The following is a 22465-nucleotide window of genomic DNA, read 5'->3' as shown; positions in this document are numbered from 1 at the left end:
TGACATAGAAAACAAACTAGATGCTCCTCCCACTGACATAGAAAACAAACTAGATGCTCCTCCCACTGACATAGAAAACAAACTAGATGCTCCTCCCACTGACATAGAAAACAAACTAGATGCTCCTCCCACTGACATAGAAAACAAACTAGATGCTCCTCCCACTGACATAGAAAACAAACTAGATGCTCCTCCCACTGACATAGAAAACAAACTAGATGCTCCTCCCACTGACATAGAAAACAAACTAGATGCTCCTCCCACTGACATAGAAAACAAACTAGATGCTCCTCCCACTGACATAGAAAACAAACTAGATGCTCCTCCCACTGACATAGAAAACAATCCCGGTTTGTAGATTCCCAGTATCAGAAGAAAATAAACAGGAAATCGGAGAAACCTCCAGCCAGTATTTCCCAAAATGTTAGGAAAGTTTCCGGAATATTGCAATCCTAATTTTTTTTTATTTTACCTTTATTTAACTAGGCAAGTTAGTTAAGAACAAATTCTTATTTTCAATGACGGCCTAGGAACAGTGGAAACTGCCTGTTCAGGGGCAGAACGACAGATTTGTACCTTGTCAGCTTGGGGATTTGAACTTGCAACCTTTCGGTTACTAGTCCAACGCTCTAACCACTAGGCTACCCTGCCGCCCCAGGCACTACTAGCAGAGATGTGGCTAGCAGAGCTCTCTCTCTACTGCTAGCAGAGCTCTCTCTCTACTGCTAGCAGAGCTCTCTCTCTACTGCTAGCAGAGCTCTCTCTCTTTCTCTACTGCTAGCAGAGCTCTCTCTCTCTCTCTACTGCTAGCAGAGCTCTCTCTCTACTGCTAGCAGAGCTCTCTCTCTCTCTCTACTGCTAGCAGAGCTCTCTCTCTCTCTCTACTGCTAGCAGAGCTCTCTCTCTACTGCTAGCAGAGCTCTCTCTCTCTCTCTACTGCTAGCAGAGCTCTCTCTCTCTCTCTACTGCTAGCAGAGCTCTTTCTCTACTGCTAGCAGAGCTCTCTCTCTCTCTCTACTGCTAGCAGAGCTCTTTCTCTACTGCTAGCAGAGCTCTCTCTCTCTCTCTACTGCTAGCAGAGCTCTCTCTCTCTACTGCTAGCAGAGCTCTCTCTCTCTACTGCTAGCAGAGCTCTCTCTCTCTACTGCTAGCAGAGCTCTCTCTCTCTACTGCTAGCAGAGCTCTCTCTCTTTCTCTACTGCTAGCAGAGCTCTCTCTCTCTCTCTACTGCTAGCAGAGCTCTCTCTCTCTCTCTACTGCTAGCAGAGCTCTCTCTCTCTCTACTGCTAGCAGAGCTCTCTCTCTCTACTGCTAGCAGAGCTCTCTCTCTCTACTGCTAGCAGAGCTCTCTCTCTCTCTCTACTGCTAGCAGAGCTCTCTCTCTCTCTCTACTGCTAGCAGAGCTCTCTCTCTCTCTCTACTGCTAGCAGAGCTCTCTCTCTCTACTGCTAGCAGAGCTCTCTCTCTCTACTGCTAGCAGAGCTCTCTCTCTCTACTGCTAGCAGAGCTCTCTCTCTCTACTGCTAGCAGAGCTCTCTCTCTCTCTCTCTCTACTGCTAGCAGAGCTCTCTCTCTCTCTCTCTCTACTGCTAGCAGAGCTCTCTCTCTCTCTCTCTCTACTTCTAGCAGAGCTCTCTCTCTCTCTCTACTGCTAGCAGAGCTCTCTCTCTCTCTCTACTGCTAGCAGAGCTCTCTCTCTCTCTCTCTCTACTTCTAGCAGAGCTCTCTCTCTCTCTCTACTGCTAGCAGAGCTCTCTCTCTCTCTCTACTGCTAGCAGAGCTCTCTCTCTCTCTCTCTACTTCTAGCAGAGCTTTCTCTCTCTCTCTACTGCTAGCAGAGCTCTCTCTCTCTCTACTGCTAGCAGAGCTCTCTCTCTCTCTCTACTGCTAGCAGAGCTCTCTCTCTCTCTCTACTGCTAGCAGAGCTCTCTCTCTCTCTCTACTGCTAGCAGAGCTCTCTCTCTCTCTCTCTACTGCTAGCAGAGCTCTCTCTCTCTCTACTGCTAGCAGAGCTCTCTCTCTCTCTCTCTACTGCTAGCAGAGCTCTCTCTCTCTCTCTCTACTGCTAGCAGAGCTCTCTCTCTCTCTCTACTGCTAGCAGAGCTCTCTCTCTCTCTCTACTGCTAGCAGAGCTCTCTCTCTCTCTCTACTGCTAGCAGAGCTCTCTCTCTCTCTCTACTGCTAGCAGAGCTCTCTCTCTCTCTCTCTCTCTCTCTCTCTCTCTACTGCTAGCAGAGGGAAAAGCGTCGAGAGTTTATGTTCATCTTGGTGACCCCTATGAGTCTCAGCGGGGTGGAGAGTCCGAACCCGGGGGTGACGGGGAAGTCAAAGAGCAGGTCGCTCAACTCATCTCTCTCCTCCAGCCCGTAGGTGGCATCGTTGAGCATGCGGCGGTGCTGGTGACACGTCTGCTCGATCTTCAGTTTGTTGATGTCGCTATGGAGACGCATCAGCTGATGGGCCAACTGCTGGTCCTGGAGAGGCATGTCCTTCTGGAGGGAGGGAGGAAGGGAGGGAGGGAGGAGGGTAGAGATTTAGGCCTAGATTCATACCGGACCGCGGAAGATCTGCGTTGTAACGCTAATGACATTTAACGTTAATTTCCGATTGAGCCGTTTACCGTGAATACGTTCTCTGTGAACGTAGAAACATTGCCTTTAAAAGGAGTGATCGGATTGAATAGTTTGTTTCTAATGTTGACAGTAGATGGTAATAACAGTGTGTCGGTAATATGGTCACCGCAACAGCCCTAAGTGTAGTCTGGCCTTAACACCAGAGGGTAAGGTCTGACCTTAACACCAGAGGGTGTAGTCTGACCTTAACACCAGAGGGTGTAGTCTGACCTTAACAACAGAGGGTGTGGTCTGGCCTTAACAACAGAGGGTGTGGTCTGGCCTTAACAACAGAGGGTGTGGTCTGGCCTTAACAACAGAGGGTGTGGTCTGGCCTTAACAACAGAGGGTGTGGTCTGGCCTTAACACCAGAGGGTGTGGTCTGGCCTTAACACCAGAGGGTGTGGTCTGGCCTTAACACCAGAGGGTGTGGTCTGGCCTTAACACCAGAGGGTGTGGTCTGGCCTTAACAACAGAGGGTGTGGTCTGGCCTTAACAACAGAGGGTGTGGTCTGGCCTTAACAACAGAGGGTGTGGTCTGGCCTTAACAACAGAGGGTGTGGTCTGGCCTTAACAACAGAGGGTGTGGTCTGGCCTTAACAACAGAGGGTGTGGTCTGGCCTTAACAACAGAGGGTGTGGTCTGGCCTTAACAACAGAGGGTGTGGTCTGGCCTTAACAACAGAGGGTGTGGTCTGGCCTTAACAACAGAGGGTGTGGTCTGGCCTTAACAACAGAGGGTGTGGTCTGGCCTTAACAACAGAGGGTGTGGTCTGGCCTTAACAACAGAGGGTGTGGTCTGGCCTTAACAACAGAGGGTGTGGTCTGGCCTTAACAACAGAGGGTGTGGTCTGGCCTTAACAACAGAGGGTGTGGTCTGGCCTTAACAACAGAGGGTGTGGTCTGGCCTTAACAACAGAGGGTGTGGTCTGGCCTTAACAACAGAGGGTGTGGTCTGGCCTTAACAACAGAGGGTGTGGTCTGGCCTTAACAACAGAGGGTGTGGTCTGGCCTTAACACCAGAGGGTGTGGTCTGGCCTTAACAACAGAGGGTGTGGTCTGGCCTTAACAACAGAGGGTGTGGTCTGGCCTTAACAACAGAGGGTGTGGTCTGGCCTTAACAACAGAGGGTGTGGTCTGGCCTTAACACCAGAGGGTGTGGTCTGGCCTTAACAACAGAGGGTGTGGTCTGGCCTTAACAACAGAGGGTGTGGTCTGGCCTTAACAACAGAGGGTGTGGTAGACGATGCTGCGGAACGTTAATAGCGTCACCAAATTCCGGGAAAATTTCCCAAAAATTCCAATCTTTTCATGCTGCTTATTACCTACCTCCTACCTACCTCCTACCTACCTCCTACCTACCTCCGCTGCTCTTATTACCTCCTACCTATCTCCTACTCCCCTGCTCCCGATATTATTCTACAATCAGGAATTCTGGATAGCCTTGGAATTTTGACAGGAAGCCCATCTCCCTAGCTTTGACAGGAAGCCACTCTCCCTAGCTTTGACAGGAAGCCACTCTCCCTAGCATTGACAGGAAGCTCTCTCCCTAGCATTGACAGGAAGCCTCTCTCCCTAGCATTGACAGGAAGCCACTCTCCCTAGCATTGACAGGAAGCCTCTCTCCCTAGCATTGACAGGAAGCCTCTCTCCCTAGCATTGACAGGAAGCCCCTCTCCCTAACATTGGCAGGAAGCCTCTTTCCCTAGCATTGACAGGAAGCCCATCTCCCTAGCATTGACAGGAAGCTCTCTCCCTAGCATTGACAGGAAGCCTCTCTCCCTAGCATTGACAGGAAGCCACTCTCCCTAGCATTGACAGGAAGCCTCTCTCCCTAGCATTGACAGGAAGCCTCTCTCCCTAGCATTGACAGGAAGCCCCTCTCCCTAACATTGACAGGAAGCCACTCTCCCTAGCATTGACAGGAAGCCCATCTCCCTAGCATTGACAGGAAGCCTCTCTCCCTAGCATTGACAGGAAGCCTCTTTCCCTAGCATTGACAGGAAGCTCTCTCCCTAGCATTGACAGGAAGCCCCTCTCCCTAGCATTGACAGGAAGCCCCTCTCCCTAACATTGACAGGAAGCCCATCTACCTAGCATTGACAGGAAGCCCCTCTCCCTAGCATTGACAGGAAGCCCTTTCCCTAGCATTGACAGGAAGCCCTTTCCCTAGCATTGACAGGAAGCCCTTTCCCTAGCATTGACAGGAAGCCCCTCTCCCTAGCATTGACAGGAAGCCCATCTCCCTAGCATTGACAGGAAGCCCATCTCCCTAGCGTTGACAGGAAGCCCATCTCCCTAGCGTTGACAGGAAGCCCCTCTCCCTAGCGTTGACAGGAAGCCCCTCTCCCTAGCGTTGACAGGAAGCCCCTCTCCCTAGCATTGACAGGAAGCCCCTCTCCCTAGCATTGACAGGAAGCCTCTCTCCCTAGCATTGACAGGAAGCCCATCTCCCTAGCATTGACAGGAAGCCCCTCTCCCTAGCATTGACAGGAAGCCCATCTCCCTAGCATTGACAGGAAGCCCATCTCCCTAGCATTGACAGGAAGCCCCTCTCCCTAGCATTGACAGGAAGCCCATCTCCCTAGCATTGACAGGAAGCCCCTCTCCCTAACATTGGCAGGAAGCCGCTCTCCCTAGCATTGACAGGAAGCCCATCTCCCTAGCATTGGCAGGAAGCCGCTCTCCCTAGCATTGACAGGAAGCCCCTCTCCCTAACATTGGCAGGAAGCCGCTCTCCCTAGCATTGACAGGAAGCCGCTCTCCCTAGCATTGACAGGAAGCCCCTCTCCCTAGCGTTGACAGGAAGCCCCTCTCCCTAGCGTTGACAGAAAGCCACTCTCCCTAGCGTTGACAGGAAGCCAACTCTCCCTAGCGTTGACAGGAAGCCAACTCTCCCTAGCGTTGACAGGAAGCCCCTCTCCCTAGCGTTGACAGGAAGCCCCTCTCCCTAGCGTTGACAGGAAGCCAACTCTCCCTAGCGTTGACAGGAAGCCCCTCTCCCTAGCATTGACAGGAAGCCCATCTCACTTGAATTAAGTTGTATTTGGAGGTACAGCACTAAACCAAGAAACAGTCACCAATACTTCTGTTGTTCTCACCAGTTCTTTCCTGAGCCACCCCACAGCCTCATCGATGTTCTTAAATCTCCTCAGTACTCCAGCGGGCAGGCTGTGCTGCCAGATCAAACCCGAGGTCAGGGGGCTCTCTCTGGGCTCCACCGGCTGTCGTTTGGCCTTCTCCTGCTCCTCTTGCTGCTCTGCATGGAGTTCCTGCTGTAGCTGTGGTTCAGCCAGACATTTGGTGCTCTGACTGTCTAACCTGCCCTCACTCTGGGACACTACCCGTTGCTCTTCTGGCCTCACTAAGTCCCTGGTGCTCTGCTGTGGTATGATCAGGGCTTTGGTGCTATGGGCCTCTAAACGGGCCTTCCACTCGAGGTAGGACAGCCTCCGTGTTTCCAGCCTGAGCTTCTGCACCAGGGCCTTGAGGGTGATCAGATGGTCTTCTGAAGCCGAACCCACCTTCTCCTCCACCTGGTCAATCAATCAAACAAATGGGTTTTATTAATTTATTAAGCCTGTTTTTAATTCAGAAAATTGTGCTTTACAGTAACCCGGCCTGGAACCCCAAAGCAGAAGCAGAGTGGAAAAACTAGCCTCGCGAGCCACACTGTCGCGAGCTGACATAAATATGTGTTACATGTATGAAGCTCGCAAGATCAGTGTGGCTCGCGAGGCTATGGGGAAAAACTCCCTAGAATATCGGTGTGGATCGCGAGGCTATGGGGAAAAACTCCCTAGAATATCGGTGTGGATCGCGAGGCTATGGGGAAAAACTCCCTAGAAGATCAGTGTGGCTCGCGAGGCTATGGGGAAAAACTCCCTAGAAGATCAGTGTGGCTCGCGAGGCTATGGGGAAAAACTCCCTAGAATATCGGTGTGGATCGCGAGGCTATGGGGAAAAACTCCCTAGAAGATCAGTGTGGCTCGCGAGGCTATTGGGAAAAACTCCCTAGAAGATCGGTGTGGCTCGCGAGGCTATGGGGAAAAACTCCCTAGAAGATCAGTGTGGCTCGCGAGGCTATTGGAAAAACTCCCTAGAAGATCAGTGTGGCTCGCGAGGCTATTGGAAAAACTCCCTAGAAGATCAGTGTGGCTCGCGAGGCTATTGGAAAAACTCCCTAGAAGATCGGTGTGGCTCGCGAGGCTATTGGGAAAAACTCCCTAGAAGATCGGTGTGGCTCGCGAGGCTATTGGGAAAAACTCCTTAGAAGGAAGAAACCTAGAGAGGAAACAGGCTCAGATGGAGGCCCATTCTCTTTTGGCTGTATACCGGGTGTGGTCATTAGGGACAGACTGTTTCTCACCTGGTCTGTCTCCTCCACCTGGTCCCAGGCACTATACACCTTGATCCTGGGGGTGGAGCTTGCTTCCATGACAACCCCGGGAATAAGAACCACACCTGGCTACCAGAATCAAACTAGCGGTAGTAGTCAAGAGAAGTTGGTCGCAGTCTGATGTACTCTTCACCGGGGCCTCCGTCGCTCTGACTTGTGTTTGTGAGCGGGTGGTTGTAGATCTTGTGAGAATAGATTAGAACAATTCTTTGTTCTACCTGTGTTCTAGATTGTTATAGCTCTTCGCTGTAAAATGGTGGTTATGTCCCTTTGTGTTGTGGTTTAATTAAATGTAATAGATCCTTCTCTGTGGGTGTGAGAAGGAAGTTCTAGATCTTGCATCATCATTCTGACTGGTTCTGATAGTTTCTTTATGACAGCACAAAGACAGAGGTAATCCGGATGAGGATTTAAGGTTCTGATGGTTTCTTTATGACAGCACAAAGACAGAGGTAATCCGGATGAGGATTTAAGGTTCTGATGGTTTCTTTATGACAGCACAACGACAGAGGTAATCCGGATGAGGATTTAAGGTTCTGATGGTTTCTTTATGACAGCACAACGACAGAGGTAATCCGGATGAGGATTTAAGGTTCTGATGGTTTCTTTATGACAGCACAACGACAGAGGTAATCCAGATTATGATTTAAGGCACTTTGAAAAGCCTCCTTCATTGAGAGCTCCCTCTTCAAAGCTTCCTCTGTGTATCCTTGGTGTTGCCTGTCTGGGGTGAGGATGAGACGTCCTCTTGTGTCTACGAATCAAAGACACGAACAGAGAAAACAATGATGTCAAATATAATGCTTCCCCCTCCCACACTTAATGAGTAAAGCAGATTGAAGCTTCTCAGGACTGACCAAATCAGAAATGACTTAACTAAAATGATTCAGCTTAAGTCCAGTCCAGTAACATGACATTTAGTGGGTGGTGATTTAGTCCAGTAACATGACATTTAGTGGATGGTGATTTAGTCCAGTAACATGACATTTAGTGGGTGGTGCTTTAGTCCAGTAACATGACATTTAGTGGATGGTGTTTTAGTCCAGTAACATGACATTTAGTGGGTGGTGTTTTAGTCCAGTAACATGACATGTAGTGGGTGGTGATTTAGTCCAGTAACATGACATTTAGTGGGTGGTGATTTAGTCCAGTAACATGACATGTAGTGGGTGGTGATTTAGTCCAGTAACATGACATTTAGTGGGTGGTGATTTAGTCCAGTAACATGACATTTAGTGGGTGGTGATTTAGTCCAGTAACATGACATTTAGTGGGTGGTGATTTAGTCCAGTAACATGACATTTAGTGGGTGGTGATTTAGTCCAGTAACATGACATTTAGTGGGTGGTGATTTAGTCCAGTAACATGACATTTAGTGGGTGGTGATTTAGTCCAGTAACATGACATTTAGTGGGTGATGATTTAGTCCAGTAACATGACATTTAGTGGGTGGTGATTTAGTCCAGTAACATGACATTTAGTGGGTGGTGATTTAGTCCAGTAACATGACATTTAGTGGGTGGTGATTTAGTCCAGTAACATGACATTTAGTGGGTAGTGATTTAGTCCAGTCCAGTAACATGACATTTAATGGGTGATGATTTAGTCCAGTAATATGACATTTAGTGGGTGGTGATTTAGTCCAGTAACATGACATTTAGTGGGTGGTGATTTAGTCCAGTAACATGACATTTAGTGGGTGGTGATTTAGTCCAGTAACATGACATTTAGTGGGTGGTGATTTAGTCCAGTAACATGACATTTAGTGGGTGATGATTTAGTCCAGTAACATGACATTTAGTGGGTGGTGATTTAGTCCAGTAACATGACATTTAGTGGGTGGTGATTTAGTCCAGTAACATGACATTTAGTGGGTGGTGATTTAGTCCAGTAACATGACATTTAGTGGGTGGTGATTTAGTCCAGTAACATGACATTTAGTGGGTGGTGATTTAGGCAAGTAACATGACATTTAGTGGGTGATGATTTAGTCCAGTAACATGACATTTAGTGGGTGGTGATTTAGTCCAGTAACATTACATTTAGTGGGTGGTGATTTAGTCCAGTCCAGTAACATGACATTTAGTGGGTGGTGATTTAGTCCAGTAACATGACATTTAGTGGGTGATGATTTAGTCCAGTAACATGACATTTAGTGGGTGGTGATTTAGTCCAGTCCAGTAACATGACATTTAGTGGGTGGTGATTTAGTCCAGTAACATGACATTTAGTGGGTGGTGTTTTAGTCCAGTAACATGACATTTAGTGGGTGGTGATTTAGTCCAGTAACATGACATTTAGTGGGTGGTGATTTAGTCCAGTAACATGACATTTAGTGGGTGGTGATTTAGTCCAGTAACATGACATTTAGTGGGTGGTGATTTAGTCCAGTAACATGACATTTAGTGGGTGGTGATTTAGTCCAGTAACATGACATTTAGTGGGTGGTGATTTAGTCCAGTAACATGACATTTAGTGGGTGGTGATTTAGTCCAGTAACATGACATTTAGTGGGTGGTGATTTAGTCCAGTAACATGACATTTAGTGGGTGGTGATTTAGTCCAGTAACATGACATTTAGTGGGTGGTGATTTAGTCCAGTAACATGACATTTAGTGGGTGGTGTTTTAGTCCAGTAACATGACATGTAGTGGGTGGTGTTTTAGTCCAGTAACATGACATGTAGTGGGTGGTGATTTAGTCCAGTAACATGACATGTAGTGGGTGGTGATTTAGTCCAGTAACATGACATGTAGTGGGTGGTGATTTAGTCCAGTAACATGACATTTAGTGGGTGATGATTTAGTCCAATAACATGACATTTAGTGGGTGGTGATTTAGTCCAGTCCAGTAACATGACATTTAGTGGGTGGTGATTTAGTCCAGTAACATGACATTTAGTGGGTGGTGATTTAGTCCAGTAACATGACATTTAGTGGGTGGTGATTTAGTCCAGTAACATGACATTTAGTGGGTGGTGATTTAGTCCAGTCCAGTAACATGACATTTAGTGGGTGGTGATTTAGTCCAGTAACATGACAATTAGTGGGTAGTGATTTAGTCCAGTCCAGTAACATGACATTTAATGGGTGATGATTTAGTCCAGTAATATGACATTTAGTGGGTGGTGATTTAGTCCAGTAACATGACATTTAGTGGGTGGTGGTTTAGTCCAGTAACATGACATTTAGTGGGTGGTGATTTAGTCCAGTAACATGACATTTAGTGGGTGATGATTTAGTCCAGTAACATGACATTTAGTGGGTGGTGATTTAGTCCAGTAACATGACATTTAGTGGGTGGTGATTTAGTCCAGTAACATGACATTTAGTGGGTGGTGATTTAGTCCAGTAACATGACATTTAGTGGGTGGTGATTTAGGCAAGTAACATGACATTTAGTGGGTGATGATTTAGTCCAGTAACATGACATTTAGTGGGTGGTGATTTAGTCCAGTCCAGTAACATGACATTTAGTGGGTGGTGATTTAGTCCAGTAACATTACATTTAGTGGGTGGTGATTTAGTCCAGTCCAGTAACATGACATTTAGTGGGTGGTGATTTAGTCCAGTAACATGACATTTAGTGGGTGATGATTTAGTCCAGTAACATGACATTTAGTGGGTGGTGATTTAGTCCAGTAACATGACATTTAGTGGGTGGTGATTTAGTCCAGTAACATGACATTTAGTGGGTGGTGTTTTAGTCCAGTAACATGACATTTAGTGGGTGGTGATTTAGTCCAGTAACATGACATTTAGTGGGTGATGATTTAGTCCAGTCCAGTAACATGACATTTAGTGGGTGGTGGTTTTGTCCAGTAACATGACATTTAGTGGGTGGTGATTTAGTCCAGTAACATGACATTTAGTGGGTGGTGCTTTAGTCCAGTAACATGACATTTAGTGGGTGATGATTTACTCCAGTCCAGTAACATGACATTTAGTGGGTGGTGATTTAGTCCAGTAACATGACATTTAGTGGGTGGTGATTTAGTCCAGTAACATGACATTTAGTGGGTGGTGATTTAGTCCAGTAACATGACATTTAGTGGGTGGTGATTTAGTCCAGTAACATGACATTTAGTGGGTGGTGATTTAGTCCAGTAACATGACATTTAGTGGGTGGTGATTTAGTCCAGTAACATGACATTTAGTGGGTGGTGATTTAGTCCAGTAACATGACATTTAGTGGGTGGTGATTTAGTCCAGTAACATGACATTTAGTGGGTGATGATTTAGTCCAGTAACATGACATGCCAAACTGTGGTCTGGCCAGTAGCGAACATGTCCGGTTATATTTCCATCAGCAACATGACGTCAATGGTTGTGTTTTTTTAAATGACACCCTGTTTTACTATATATTAAATAGTATGTCACTTGGGCATCACAAATGTCTACACAGTAAACACGTCCATTTTGTAGGCTAGCAATGCTACTGTGTGTCTCCCTAAATCATCACAAAAATACAGTCTGCTCGTGTGAATTTAAAGGAAGATCCGAGCTTGGTGTACATCCCAAATGGAACCCTAGGCCCTATATAGTGCACTGCTAAGGCCAGAGCCCTAATGCCCTATATAGGGACTAGGGTGCCACTTGGGAAGCAGACATAATCTCTTGATTTTGTTACAATCTCTCTCATCTCTTCAGTCACGGTCGCTAGAGGTGATGTGATCGCATTGGTACTCCTCAATCCATAGAATGCATGTTTTCCTTCTCATCTTTATTCAGATCTGACTCTTTTGTGGACAAAAAAAAAAAGTTTTCTTAAATCAAGATATTGCTGAACTTTTAATGTTCACTCTTGTAGTCATGACTACCCGCTGCATGGAATGTCTTGACTGTTGTTCAGAAAACATGGATATTGTGTCTCTCACACACACACACACACACACACACACACACACACACACACACACACACACACACACACACACACATCACTATTGATCATACAGAAGGCTATAGAGATATTTTATTGATCAACAAGGAACTGTGATAAAATCATGTGCGCTAAATAAATACGAAATAATGTGTGCACTGTGCCCTCAGTTTATAGGTTGTATCCCCTTTTGCAACAACATTGCAGTAAGATTGAAGCGCGTTCAGAATATGTAAACTGTATCTACAAAGCTTTTAGCCGACATTAGAGCTACCGTGAGAGAAGGCCAGACATTAGGCATGCAGTCGGACTTAATATTTCAACCGAGTCAAAATGCTCATGGCATGTTTCTGGCATTTCCTTTTTCCGGGGATAAAACCTTAAAATATTAGATTAGATTAGCCCTACTGCACTGTGCTGCGTTACGCAGATTAGCCCTACAGCACTGGGCTGCGTTACCCAGATTAGCCCTACATCACTGGGCTGCGTTACGCAGATTAGCCCTACAGCACTGGGCTGCGTTACGCAGATTAGCCCTACAGCACTGGGCTGCGTTACCCAGATTAGCCCTACTGCACTGTGCTGCGTTACCCAGATTAGCCCTACATCACTGGGCTGCGTTACCCAGATTAGCCCTACAGCACTGGGCTGCGTTACCCAGATTAGCCCTACAGCACTGGGCTGTGTTACCCAGATTAGCCCTACACCACTGTGCTGCGTTACGCAGATTAGCTCTACATCACTGTGCTGCGTTACCCAGATTAGCCCTACTGCACTGGGCTGCGTTACCCAGATTAGCCCTACAGCACTGGGCTGCGTTACCCAGATTAGCCCTACATCACTGGGCTGCGTTACGCAGATTTGCCCTACAGCACTGGGCTGCGTTAAGCAGATTAGCCCTACTGCACTGGGCTGCGTTACCCAGATTAGCCCTACTGCACTGGGCTGCGTTACCCAGATTAGCCCTACATCACTGGGCTGCGTTACCCAGATTAGCCCTACAGCACTGGGCTGCGTTACCCAGATTAGCCCTACAGCACTGGGCTGCGTTACCCAGATTAGCCCTACAGCACTGGGCTGCGTTACCCAGATTAGCCCTACAGCACTGGGCTGCGTTACCCAGATTAGCCCTACAGCACTGGGCTGCGTTACGCAGATTAGCCCTACTGCACTGTGCTGCGTTACGCAGATTAGCCCTACAGCACTGTGCTGCGTTACCCAGATTAGCCCTACATCACTGGGCTGCGTTACGCAGATTAGCCCTACAGCACTGGGCTGCGTTACCCATATTAGCCCTACATCACTGGGCTAAGTTACCCAGATTAGCCCTACAGCACTGGGCTGCGTTACCCAGATTAGCCCTACAGCACTGGGCTGCGTTACCCAGATTAGCCCTACAGCACTGGGCTGCGTTACCCAGATTAGCCCTACAGCACTGGGCTGCGTTACGCAGATTAGCCCTACTGCACTGTGCTGCGTTACGCAGATTAGCCCTACAGCACTGGGCTGCGTTACCCAGATTAGCCCTACATCACTGGGCTGCGTTACCCAGATTAGCCCTACAGCACTGGGCTGCGTTACCCAGATTAGCCCTACAGCACTGGGCTGCGTTACCCAGATTAGCCCTACAGCACTGGGCTGCGTTACCCAGATTAGCCCTACAGCACTGGGCTGCGTTACCCAGATTAGCCCTACAGCACTGGGCTGCGTTACCCAGATTAGCCCTACAGCACTGGGCTGCGTTACCCAGATTAGCCCTACAGCACTGGGCTGCGTTACCCAGATTAGCCCTACAGCACTGGGCTGCGTTACCCAGATTAGCCCTACAGCACTGGGCTGCGTTACCCAGATTAGCCCTACTGCACTGGGCTGCGTTACCCAGATTAGCCCTACATCACTGGGCTGCGTTACGCAGATTAGCCCTACAGCACTGGGCTGCGTTACGCAGATTAGCCTTACAGCACTGGGCTGCGTTACCCAGATTAGCCCTACAGCACTGGGCTGCGTTACCCAGATTAGCCCTACAGCACTGGGCTGCGTTACCCAGATTAGCCCTACAGCACTGGGCTGCGTTACCCAGATTAGCCCTACAGCACTGGGCTGCGTTACCCAGATTAGCCCTACAGCACTGGGCTGCGTTACCCAGATTAGCCCTACAGCACTGGGCTGCGTTACCCAGATTAGCCCTACTGCACTGGGCTGCGTTACCCAGATTAGCCCTACATCACTGGGCTGCGTTACGCAGATTAGCCCTACAGCACTGGGCTGCGTTACGCAGATTAGCCTTACAGCACTGGGCTGCGTTACCCAGATTAGCCCTACAGCACTGGGCTGCGTTACCCAGATTAGCCCTACAGCACTGGGCTGCGTTACCCAGATTAGCCCTACAGCACTGGGCTGCGTTACCCAGATTAGCCCTACTGCACTGGGCTGCGTTACCCAGATTAGCCCTACAGCACTGGGCTGCGTTACCCAGATTAGCCCTACAGCACTGGGCTGCGTTACCCAGATTAGCCCTACAGCACTGGGCTGCGTTACGCAGATTAGCCCTACTGCACTGTGCTGCGTTACGCAGATTAGCCCTACAGCACTGGGCTGCGTTACGCAGATTAGCCCTACATCACTGGGCTGCGTTACCCAGATTAGCCCTACTGCACTGTGCTGCGTTACCCAGATTAGCCCTACAGCACTGGGCTGCGTTACCCAGATTAGCCCTACAGCACTGGGCTGTGTTACCCAGATTAGCCCTACACCACTGTGCTGCGTTACGCAGATTAGCTCTACATCACTGTGCTGCGTTACCCAGATTAGCCCTACTGCACTGGGCTGCGTTACCCAGATTAGCCCTACAGCACTGGGCTGCGTTACCCAGATTAGCCCTACATCACTGGGCTGCGTTACGCAGATTTGCCCTACAGCACTGGGCTGCGTTAAGCAGATTAGCCCTACTGCACTGGGCTGCGTTACCCAGATTAGCCCTACTGCACTGGGCTGCGTTACCCAGATTAGCCCTACATCACTGGGCTGCGTTACCCAGATTAGCCCTACAGCACTGGGCTGCGTTACCCAGATTAGCCCTACAGCACTGGGCTGCGTTACCCAGATTAGCCCTACAGCACTGGGCTGCGTTACCCAGATTAGCCCTACAGCACTGGGCTGCGTTACCCAGATTAGCCCTACAGCACTGGGCTGCGTTACGCAGATTAGCCCTACTGCACTGTGCTGCGTTACGCAGATTAGCCCTACAGCACTGTGCTGCGTTACCCAGATTAGCCCTACATCACTGGGCTGCGTTACGCAGATTAGCCCTACAGCACTGGGCTGCGTTACCCATATTAGCCCTACATCACTGGGCTGCGTTACCCAGATTAGCCCTACAGCACTGGGCTGCGTTACCCAGATTAGCCCTACAGCACTGGGCTGCGTTACCCAGATTAGCCCTACAGCACTGGGCTGCGTTACCCAGATTAGCCCTACAGCACTGGGCTGCGTTACGCAGATTAGCCCTACTGCACTGTGCTGCGTTACGCAGATTAGCCCTACAGCACTGGGCTGCGTTACCCAGATTAGCCCTACATCACTGGGCTGCGTTACCCAGATTAGCCCTACAGCACTGGGCTGCGTTACCCAGATTAGCCCTACAGCACTGGGCTGCGTTACCCAGATTAGCCCTACAGCACTGGGCTGCGTTACCCAGATTAGCCCTACAGCACTGGGCTGCGTTACCCAGATTAGCCCTACAGCACTGGGCTGCGTTACCCAGATTAGCCCTACAGCACTGGGCTGCGTTACCCAGATTAGCCCTACAGCACTGGGCTGCGTTACCCAGATTAGCCCTACAGCACTGGGCTGCGTTACCCAGATTAGCCCTACAGCACTGGGCTGCGTTACCCAGATTAGCCCTACTGCACTGGGCTGCGTTACCCAGATTAGCCCTACATCACTGGGCTGCGTTACGCAGATTAGCCCTACAGCACTGGGCTGCGTTACGCAGATTAGCCTTACAGCACTGGGCTGCGTTACCCAGATTAGCCCTACAGCACTGGGCTGCGTTACCCAGATTAGCCCTACAGCACTGGGCTGCGTTACCCAGATTAGCCCTACAGCACTGGGCTGCGTTACCCAGATTAGCCCTACAGCACTGGGCTGCGTTACCCAGATTAGCCCTACAGCACTGGGCTGCGTTACCCAGATTAGCCCTACAGCACTGGGCTGCGTTACCCAGATTAGCCCTACTGCACTGGGCTGCGTTACCCAGATTAGCCCTACATCACTGGGCTGCGTTACGCAGATTAGCCCTACAGCACTGGGCTGCGTTACGCAGATTAGCCTTACAGCACTGGGCTGCGTTACCCAGATTAGCCCTACAGCACTGGGCTGCGTTACCCAGATTAGCCCTACAGCACTGGGCTGCGTTACCCAGATTAGCCCTACAGCACTGGGCTGCGTTACCCAGATTAGCCCTACTGCACTGGGCTGCGTTACCCAGATTAGCCCTACAGCACTGGGCTGCGTTACCCAGATTAGCCCTACAGCACTGGGCTGCGTTACCCAGATTAGCCCTACAGCACTGGGCTGCGTTACGCAGATTAGCCCTACTGCACTGTGCTGCGTTACGCAGATTAGCCCTACAGCACTGGGCTGCGTTACGCAGATTAGCCCTACATCACTGGGCTGCGTTACCCAGATTAGCCCTACTGCACTGTGCTGCGTTACCCAGATTAGCCCTACAGCACTGGGCTGCGTTACCCAGATTAGCCCTACAGCACTGGGCTGCGTTACCCAGATTAGCCCTACAGCACTGGGCTGCGTTACCCAGATTAGCCCTACAGCACTGGGCTGCGTTACGCAGATTAGCCCTACTGCACTGTGCTGCGTTACGCAGATTAGCCCTACAGCACTGGGCTGCGTTACCCAGATTAGCCCTACAGCACTGGGCTGCGTTACCCAGATTAGCCCTACAGCACTGGGCTGCGTTACGCAGATTAGCCCTACAGCACTGGGCTGCGTTACGCAGATTAGCCCTACAGCACTGGGCTGCGTTACCCAGATTAGCCCTACAGCACTGGGCTGCGTTACCCAGATTAGCCCTGCAGCACTGGGCTGCGTTACACAGATTAGCCCTGCAGCACTGAGCTGCGTTATCCAGATTAGCCCTACTGCACTGGGCTGCGTTACCCAGATTAGCTCTACAGCACTGGGCTGCGTTACGCAGATTAGCTTTACAGCACTGGGCTGCGTTACCCAGATTAGCCCTACAGCACTGGGCTGCGTTACCCAGATTAGCCATACTGCACTGGGCTGCGTTACCCAGATTAGCCCTACAGCACTGGGCTGCGTTACGCAGATTAGCCCTACTGCACGGGCTGCGTTACGCAGATTAGCCCTACTGAACGGGCTGCGTTACGCAGATTAGCCCTACTGAACGGGCTGCGTTACGCAGATTAGCCCTACTGAACGGGCTGCGTTACGCAGATTAGCCCTACTGAACGGGCTGCGTTACGCAGATTAGCCCTACAGCACTGGGCTGGGTTACCCAGATTAGCCCTACAGCACTGGGCTGCGTTACGCAGATTAGCCCTACAGCACTGGGCTGCGTTACGCAGATTAGCCCTACAGCACTGGGCTGCGTTACCCAGATTAGCCCTACAGCACTGGGCTGCGTTACACAGATTAGCCCTACAGCACTGAGCTGCGTTACCCAGATTAGCCCTACATCACTGGGCTGCGTTACCCAGATTAGCCCTACATCACTGGGCTGCGTTACGCAGATTAGCCCTACAGCACTGGGCTGCGTTACGCAGATTAGCCTTACAGCACTGGGCTGCGTTACCCAGATTAGCCCTACAGCACTGGGCTGCGTTACCCAGATTAGCCCTACTGCACTGGGCTGCGTTACCCAGATTAGCCCTACTGCACTGGGCTGCGTTACGCAGATTAGCCCTACTGCACGGGCTGCGTTACGCAGATTAGCCCTACAGCACTGGGCTGGGTTACCCAGATTAGCCCTACAGCACTGGGCTGCGTTACCCAGATTAGCCCTACAGCACTGGGCTGCGTTACCCAGATTAGCCCTACAGCACTGGGCTGCGTTACCCAGATTAGCCCTACTGCACGGGCTGCGTTACGCAGATTAGCCCTACTGCACGGGCTGCGTTACGCAGATTAGCCCTACAGCACTGGGCTGCGTTACCCAGATTAGCCCTACATCACTGGGCTGCGTTACCCAGATTAGCCCTACAGCACTGGGCTGCGTTACCCAGATTAGCCCTACAGCACTGGGCTGCGTTACCCAGATTAGCCCTACAGCACTGGGCTGCGTTACCCAGATTAGCCCTACATCACTGGGCTGCGTTACCCAGATTAGCTCTACATCACTGGGCTGCGTTACCCAGATTAGCTCTACATCACTGGGCTGCGTTACCCAGATTAGCCCTACAGCACTGGGCTGCGTTACCCAGATTAGCCCTACATCACTGGGCTGCGTTACCCAGATTAGCCCTACAGCACTGGGCTGCGTTACCCAGATTAGCCCTACATCACTGTGCTGCGTTACCCAGATTAGCCCTGCTGCGTTACCCAGATTAGCCCTACAGCACTGGGCTGCGTTACCCAGATTAGCCCTACAGCACTGTGCTGCGTTATCCAGATTAGCCCTACTGCACTGGGCTGCGTTACCCAGATTAGCTCTACAGCACTGGGCTGCGTTACCCAGATTAGCCCTACATCACTGGGCTGCGTTACCCAGATTAGCCCTACTGTGCTGCGTTACCCAGATTAGCCCTACAGCACTGGGCTGCGTTACGCAGATTAGCCCTACAGCACTGGGCTGCGTTACGCAGATTAGCCCTACAGCACTGGGCTGCGTTACCCAGATTAGCCCTACAGCACTGGGCTGCGTTACACAGATTAGCCCTACAGCACTGAGCTGCGTTACCCAGATTAGCCCTACATCACTGGGCTGCGTTACCCAGATTAGCCCTACATCACTGGGCTGCGTTACGCAGATTAGCCCTACAGCACTGGGCTGCGTTACGCAGATTAGCCTTACAGCACTGGGCTGCGTTACCCAGATTAGCCCTACAGCACTGGGCTGCGTTACCCAGATTAGCCCTACTGCACTGGGCTGCGTTACCCAGATTAGCCCTACTGCACTGGGCTGCGTTACGCAGATTAGCCCTACTGCACGGGCTGCGTTACGCAGATTAGCCCTACAGCACTGGGCTGGGTTACCCAGATTAGCCCTACAGCACTGGGCTGCGTTACCCAGATTAGCCCTACAGCACTGGGCTGCGTTACCCAGATTAGCCCTACAGCACTGGGCTGCGTTACCCAGATTAGCCCTACTGCACGGGCTGCGTTACGCAGATTAGCCCTACTGCACGGGCTGCGTTACGCAGATTAGCCCTACAGCACTGGGCTGCGTTACCCAGATTAGCCCTACATCACTGGGCTGCGTTACCCAGATTAGCCCTACAGCACTGGGCTGCGTTACCCAGATTAGCCCTACAGCACTGGGCTGCGTTACCCAGATTAGCCCTACAGCACTGGGCTGCGTTACCCAGATTAGCCCTACATCACTGGGCTGCGTTACCCAGATTAGCTCTACATCACTGGGCTGCGTTACCCAGATTAGCTCTACATCACTGGGCTGCGTTACCCAGATTAGCCCTACAGCACTGGGCTGCGTTACCCAGATTAGCCCTACATCACTGGGCTGCGTTACCCAGATTAGCCCTACAGCACTGGGCTGCGTTACCCAGATTAGCCCTACATCACTGTGCTGCGTTACCCAGATTAGCCCTGCTGCGTTACCCAGATTAGCCCTACAGCACTGGGCTGCGTTACCCAGATTAGCCCTACAGCACTGTGCTGCGTTATCCAGATTAGCCCTACTGCACTGGGCTGCGTTACCCAGATTAGCTCTACAGCACTGGGCTGCGTTACCCAGATTAGCCCTACATCACTGGGCTGCGTTACCCAGATTAGCCCTACTGTGCTGCGTTACCCAGATTAGCCCTACAGCACTGGGCTGCGTTACCCAGATTAGCCCTACAGTACTGTGCTGCGTTACCCAGATTAGCCCTACATCACTGGGCTGCGTTACGCAGATTAGCCTTACAGCACTGTGCTGCGTTACGCAGATTAGCTTTACAGCACTGGGCTGCGTTACCCAGATTAGCCCTACATCACTGGGCTGCGTTACCCAGATTAGCCCTACATCACTGGGCTGCGTTACCCAGATTAGCCCTACATCACTGGGCTGCGTTACCCAGATTAGCCCTACAGCACTGGGCTGCGTTACCCAGATTAGCCCTACAGCACTGGGCTGCGTTACCCAGATTAGTCCTACACCACTGTGCTGCGTTACGCAGATTAGCTCTACATCACTGTGCTGCGTTACCCAGATTAGCCCTACTGCACTGGGCTGCGTTACCCAGATTAGCCCTACAGCACTGGGCTGCGTTACCCAGATTAGCCCTACATCACTGGGCTGCGTTACGCAGATTTGCCCTACAGCACTGGGCTGCGTTACGCAGATTAGCCCTACTGCACTGGGCTGCGTTACCCAGATTAGCCCTACTGCACTGGGCTGCGTTACGCAGATTTGCCCTACAGCACTGGGCTGCGTTACCCAGATTAGCCCTACATCACTGGGCTGCGTTACCCAGATTAGCCCTACATCACTGGGCTGCGTTACCCAGATTAGCCCTACAGCACTGGGCTGCGTTACCCAGATTAGCCCTACAGCACTGGGCTGCGTTACCCAGATTAGCCCTACACCACTGTGCTGCGTTACGCAGATTAGCTCTACATCACTGTGCTGCGTTACCCAGATTAGCCCTACTGCACTGGGCTGCGTTACCCAGATTAGCCCTACAGCACTGGGCTGCGTTACCCAGATTAGCCCTACATCACTGGGCTGCGTTACCCAGATTAGCCCTACATCACTGGGCTGCGTTACCCAGATTAGCCCTACAGCACTGGGCTGCGTTACCCAGATTAGCCCTACATCACTGGGCTGCGTTACCCAGATTAGCCCTACTGCACTGGGCTGCGTTACGCAGATTAGCCCTACTGCACTGGGCTGCGTTACGCAGTAGTATATTATGACGTTTGAATGACTTCAGAGATTGAAGACGATACATTTATTGAACTGCGCAATGTGATATTCCAATTCATTGGATAAACCAATAATGTTACATGTTGCGCCGTTCTATCGCCGTATAGCCTTTTCTACGGCTAAAAATACATCATGCTCAAGTATGTTTCTCTTATGTAGGCCTGATTTATAATAGAATTTAAAGCAGTGTTGGAGTCCGCTATTACCAAAGAAAATCAGACGCATGCATGGCGCACATTTACCTGGATGGTTCCCGTAACCTATTAACGCGATCGGATTAAATCCTGTCCATCCCTGATTAACGGTAATTCGTTGAAGAGAGGCTTGAGTACACCCGCTATCAGTGATATAAGTAACAGTTCTTTCAGTCCAAATCCAGTCCACTTGTTTAGTGAATGTAGGGGATAGTGATGGGTCGTTCACGAACGAACGGCTCTTTTTGAATGAATCTTTTTGTTCAATTTCTGGAACCGAATCGCATCGGTGAAAGAACCGTTTATTTGGCTCCCTGATTTGCATACTGCTACTGCTTTTTAAACTCAAAACAACGTTTTTCTGCAGATAAATTACAAAATAATAATGTAAAGAGGGTGAATCCTCACTGTAGAAACAATACATAGTGGGAGAGCGCGTCAATCTGGTCCACGCTGATTTTCCAGTTCGTAAAAAAAACTATTGTTTTTTTGCTGGCCATCTGACATAATGGTAGTCTAACTTTTGGTCTTTACATTGGAGATTTGCAATTTTTTTATGGTTCTAGGTCCATTTTTAAGCATTTTGAACGTGGAACGGTTTGGGAGCCAAATGAGCCGGCTACTTTACGTGAACCGAGCCAAATGAGCCGACTCACCAGAAATAATCGCAATGCTCGTCACTAGTTGCGGAGCAGAGGAGGGCCAAAAACAGTTGAGTCAGGAGACCGAGGTTGCCAGGAGACGCCTCGGGAATGCCAGTCAAGTCTCGGCCTGCGGGTCTCCCAAACGGCGCCATATTCCCTTTATAGTGCACTGCTTTTGACCAGGGCCTATAGGACTAGTGAACAGGGCGCCATGGAGACCGTTACCTCGCGTGCCCTCCGGCTGCGTTGGGCCAACGCTGAAGCAACTGTGACAGAAGCAAAAGATATTGATTATTTTGTTTAATTTTACTCAACAACAGAAACACTACTGTTTTTACAAAGGGGAACACATATAAATAGGGCGAAATAGACAAAGGCATCACAGATTGAACACACTTTCTGTGCTTTAAAGAAAGCATTTGAAAATTGAATAACTATGTCAACAACAAAAAATTAAAGTTACAGAAATGTGTCCTTAATAGCTTGTTTATATTTTGAGAATGCCAAAACCGTTACCTGGATCCCCTATAAAAACAGGGTGGCAGGTAACCTAGTGGTTAGAGCGGTGGATCGAATCCCTGAGCTGACAAGGTAAAAATGTCGTTCTGCCCC

The 22465-nt window shown here is 50.1% G+C and overlaps 1 protein-coding gene across 1 annotated transcript; it reads right to left on the bottom strand.

Moving 5' to 3' along the window:
- Nucleotides 1–1348: 1348 nt before the first annotated feature.
- fam167ab (family with sequence similarity 167 member Ab) lies at nt 1349–21470 on the bottom strand. Its single transcript, XM_055873435.1, has 4 exons — nt 21258–21470; nt 6981–7764; nt 5713–6147; nt 1349–2492 (listed from the first exon to the last, which is right to left on the bottom strand). The coding sequence occupies exons 2-4, from the start codon at nt 7047–7049 to the stop codon at nt 2229–2231; spliced, it is 768 nt and encodes a 255-aa protein (XP_055729410.1). The 5' UTR covers nt 7050–7764; nt 21258–21470; the 3' UTR covers nt 1349–2228.
- Nucleotides 21471–22465: the final 995 nt, after the last annotated feature.

The sequence above is a fragment of the Salvelinus fontinalis genome, chromosome 20 (assembly GCF_029448725.1).
Source record: "Salvelinus fontinalis isolate EN_2023a chromosome 20, ASM2944872v1, whole genome shotgun sequence".
NCBI lineage: Eukaryota > Metazoa > Chordata > Actinopteri > Salmoniformes > Salmonidae > Salvelinus > Salvelinus fontinalis.
This window is presented reverse-complemented; position numbering and strand designations above follow the sequence as displayed.

Coding starts and splice junctions, on each gene's coding strand:
- fam167ab (XM_055873435.1), bottom strand. CDS start 7,049: ATGGAAGCAAGCTCCACCCCCAGGATCAAGGTGTATAGTGCCTGGGAC. Junction 6,148..6,980: donor AGGTGGAGGAGACAGACCAG/GTGAGAAACAGT, acceptor TTGATTGACCAG/GTGGAGGAGAAGGTGGGTTC. Junction 2,493..5,712: donor GGTGGCTCAGGAAAGAACTG/GTGAGAACAACA, acceptor CCCTCCCTCCAG/AAGGACATGCCTCTCCAGGA.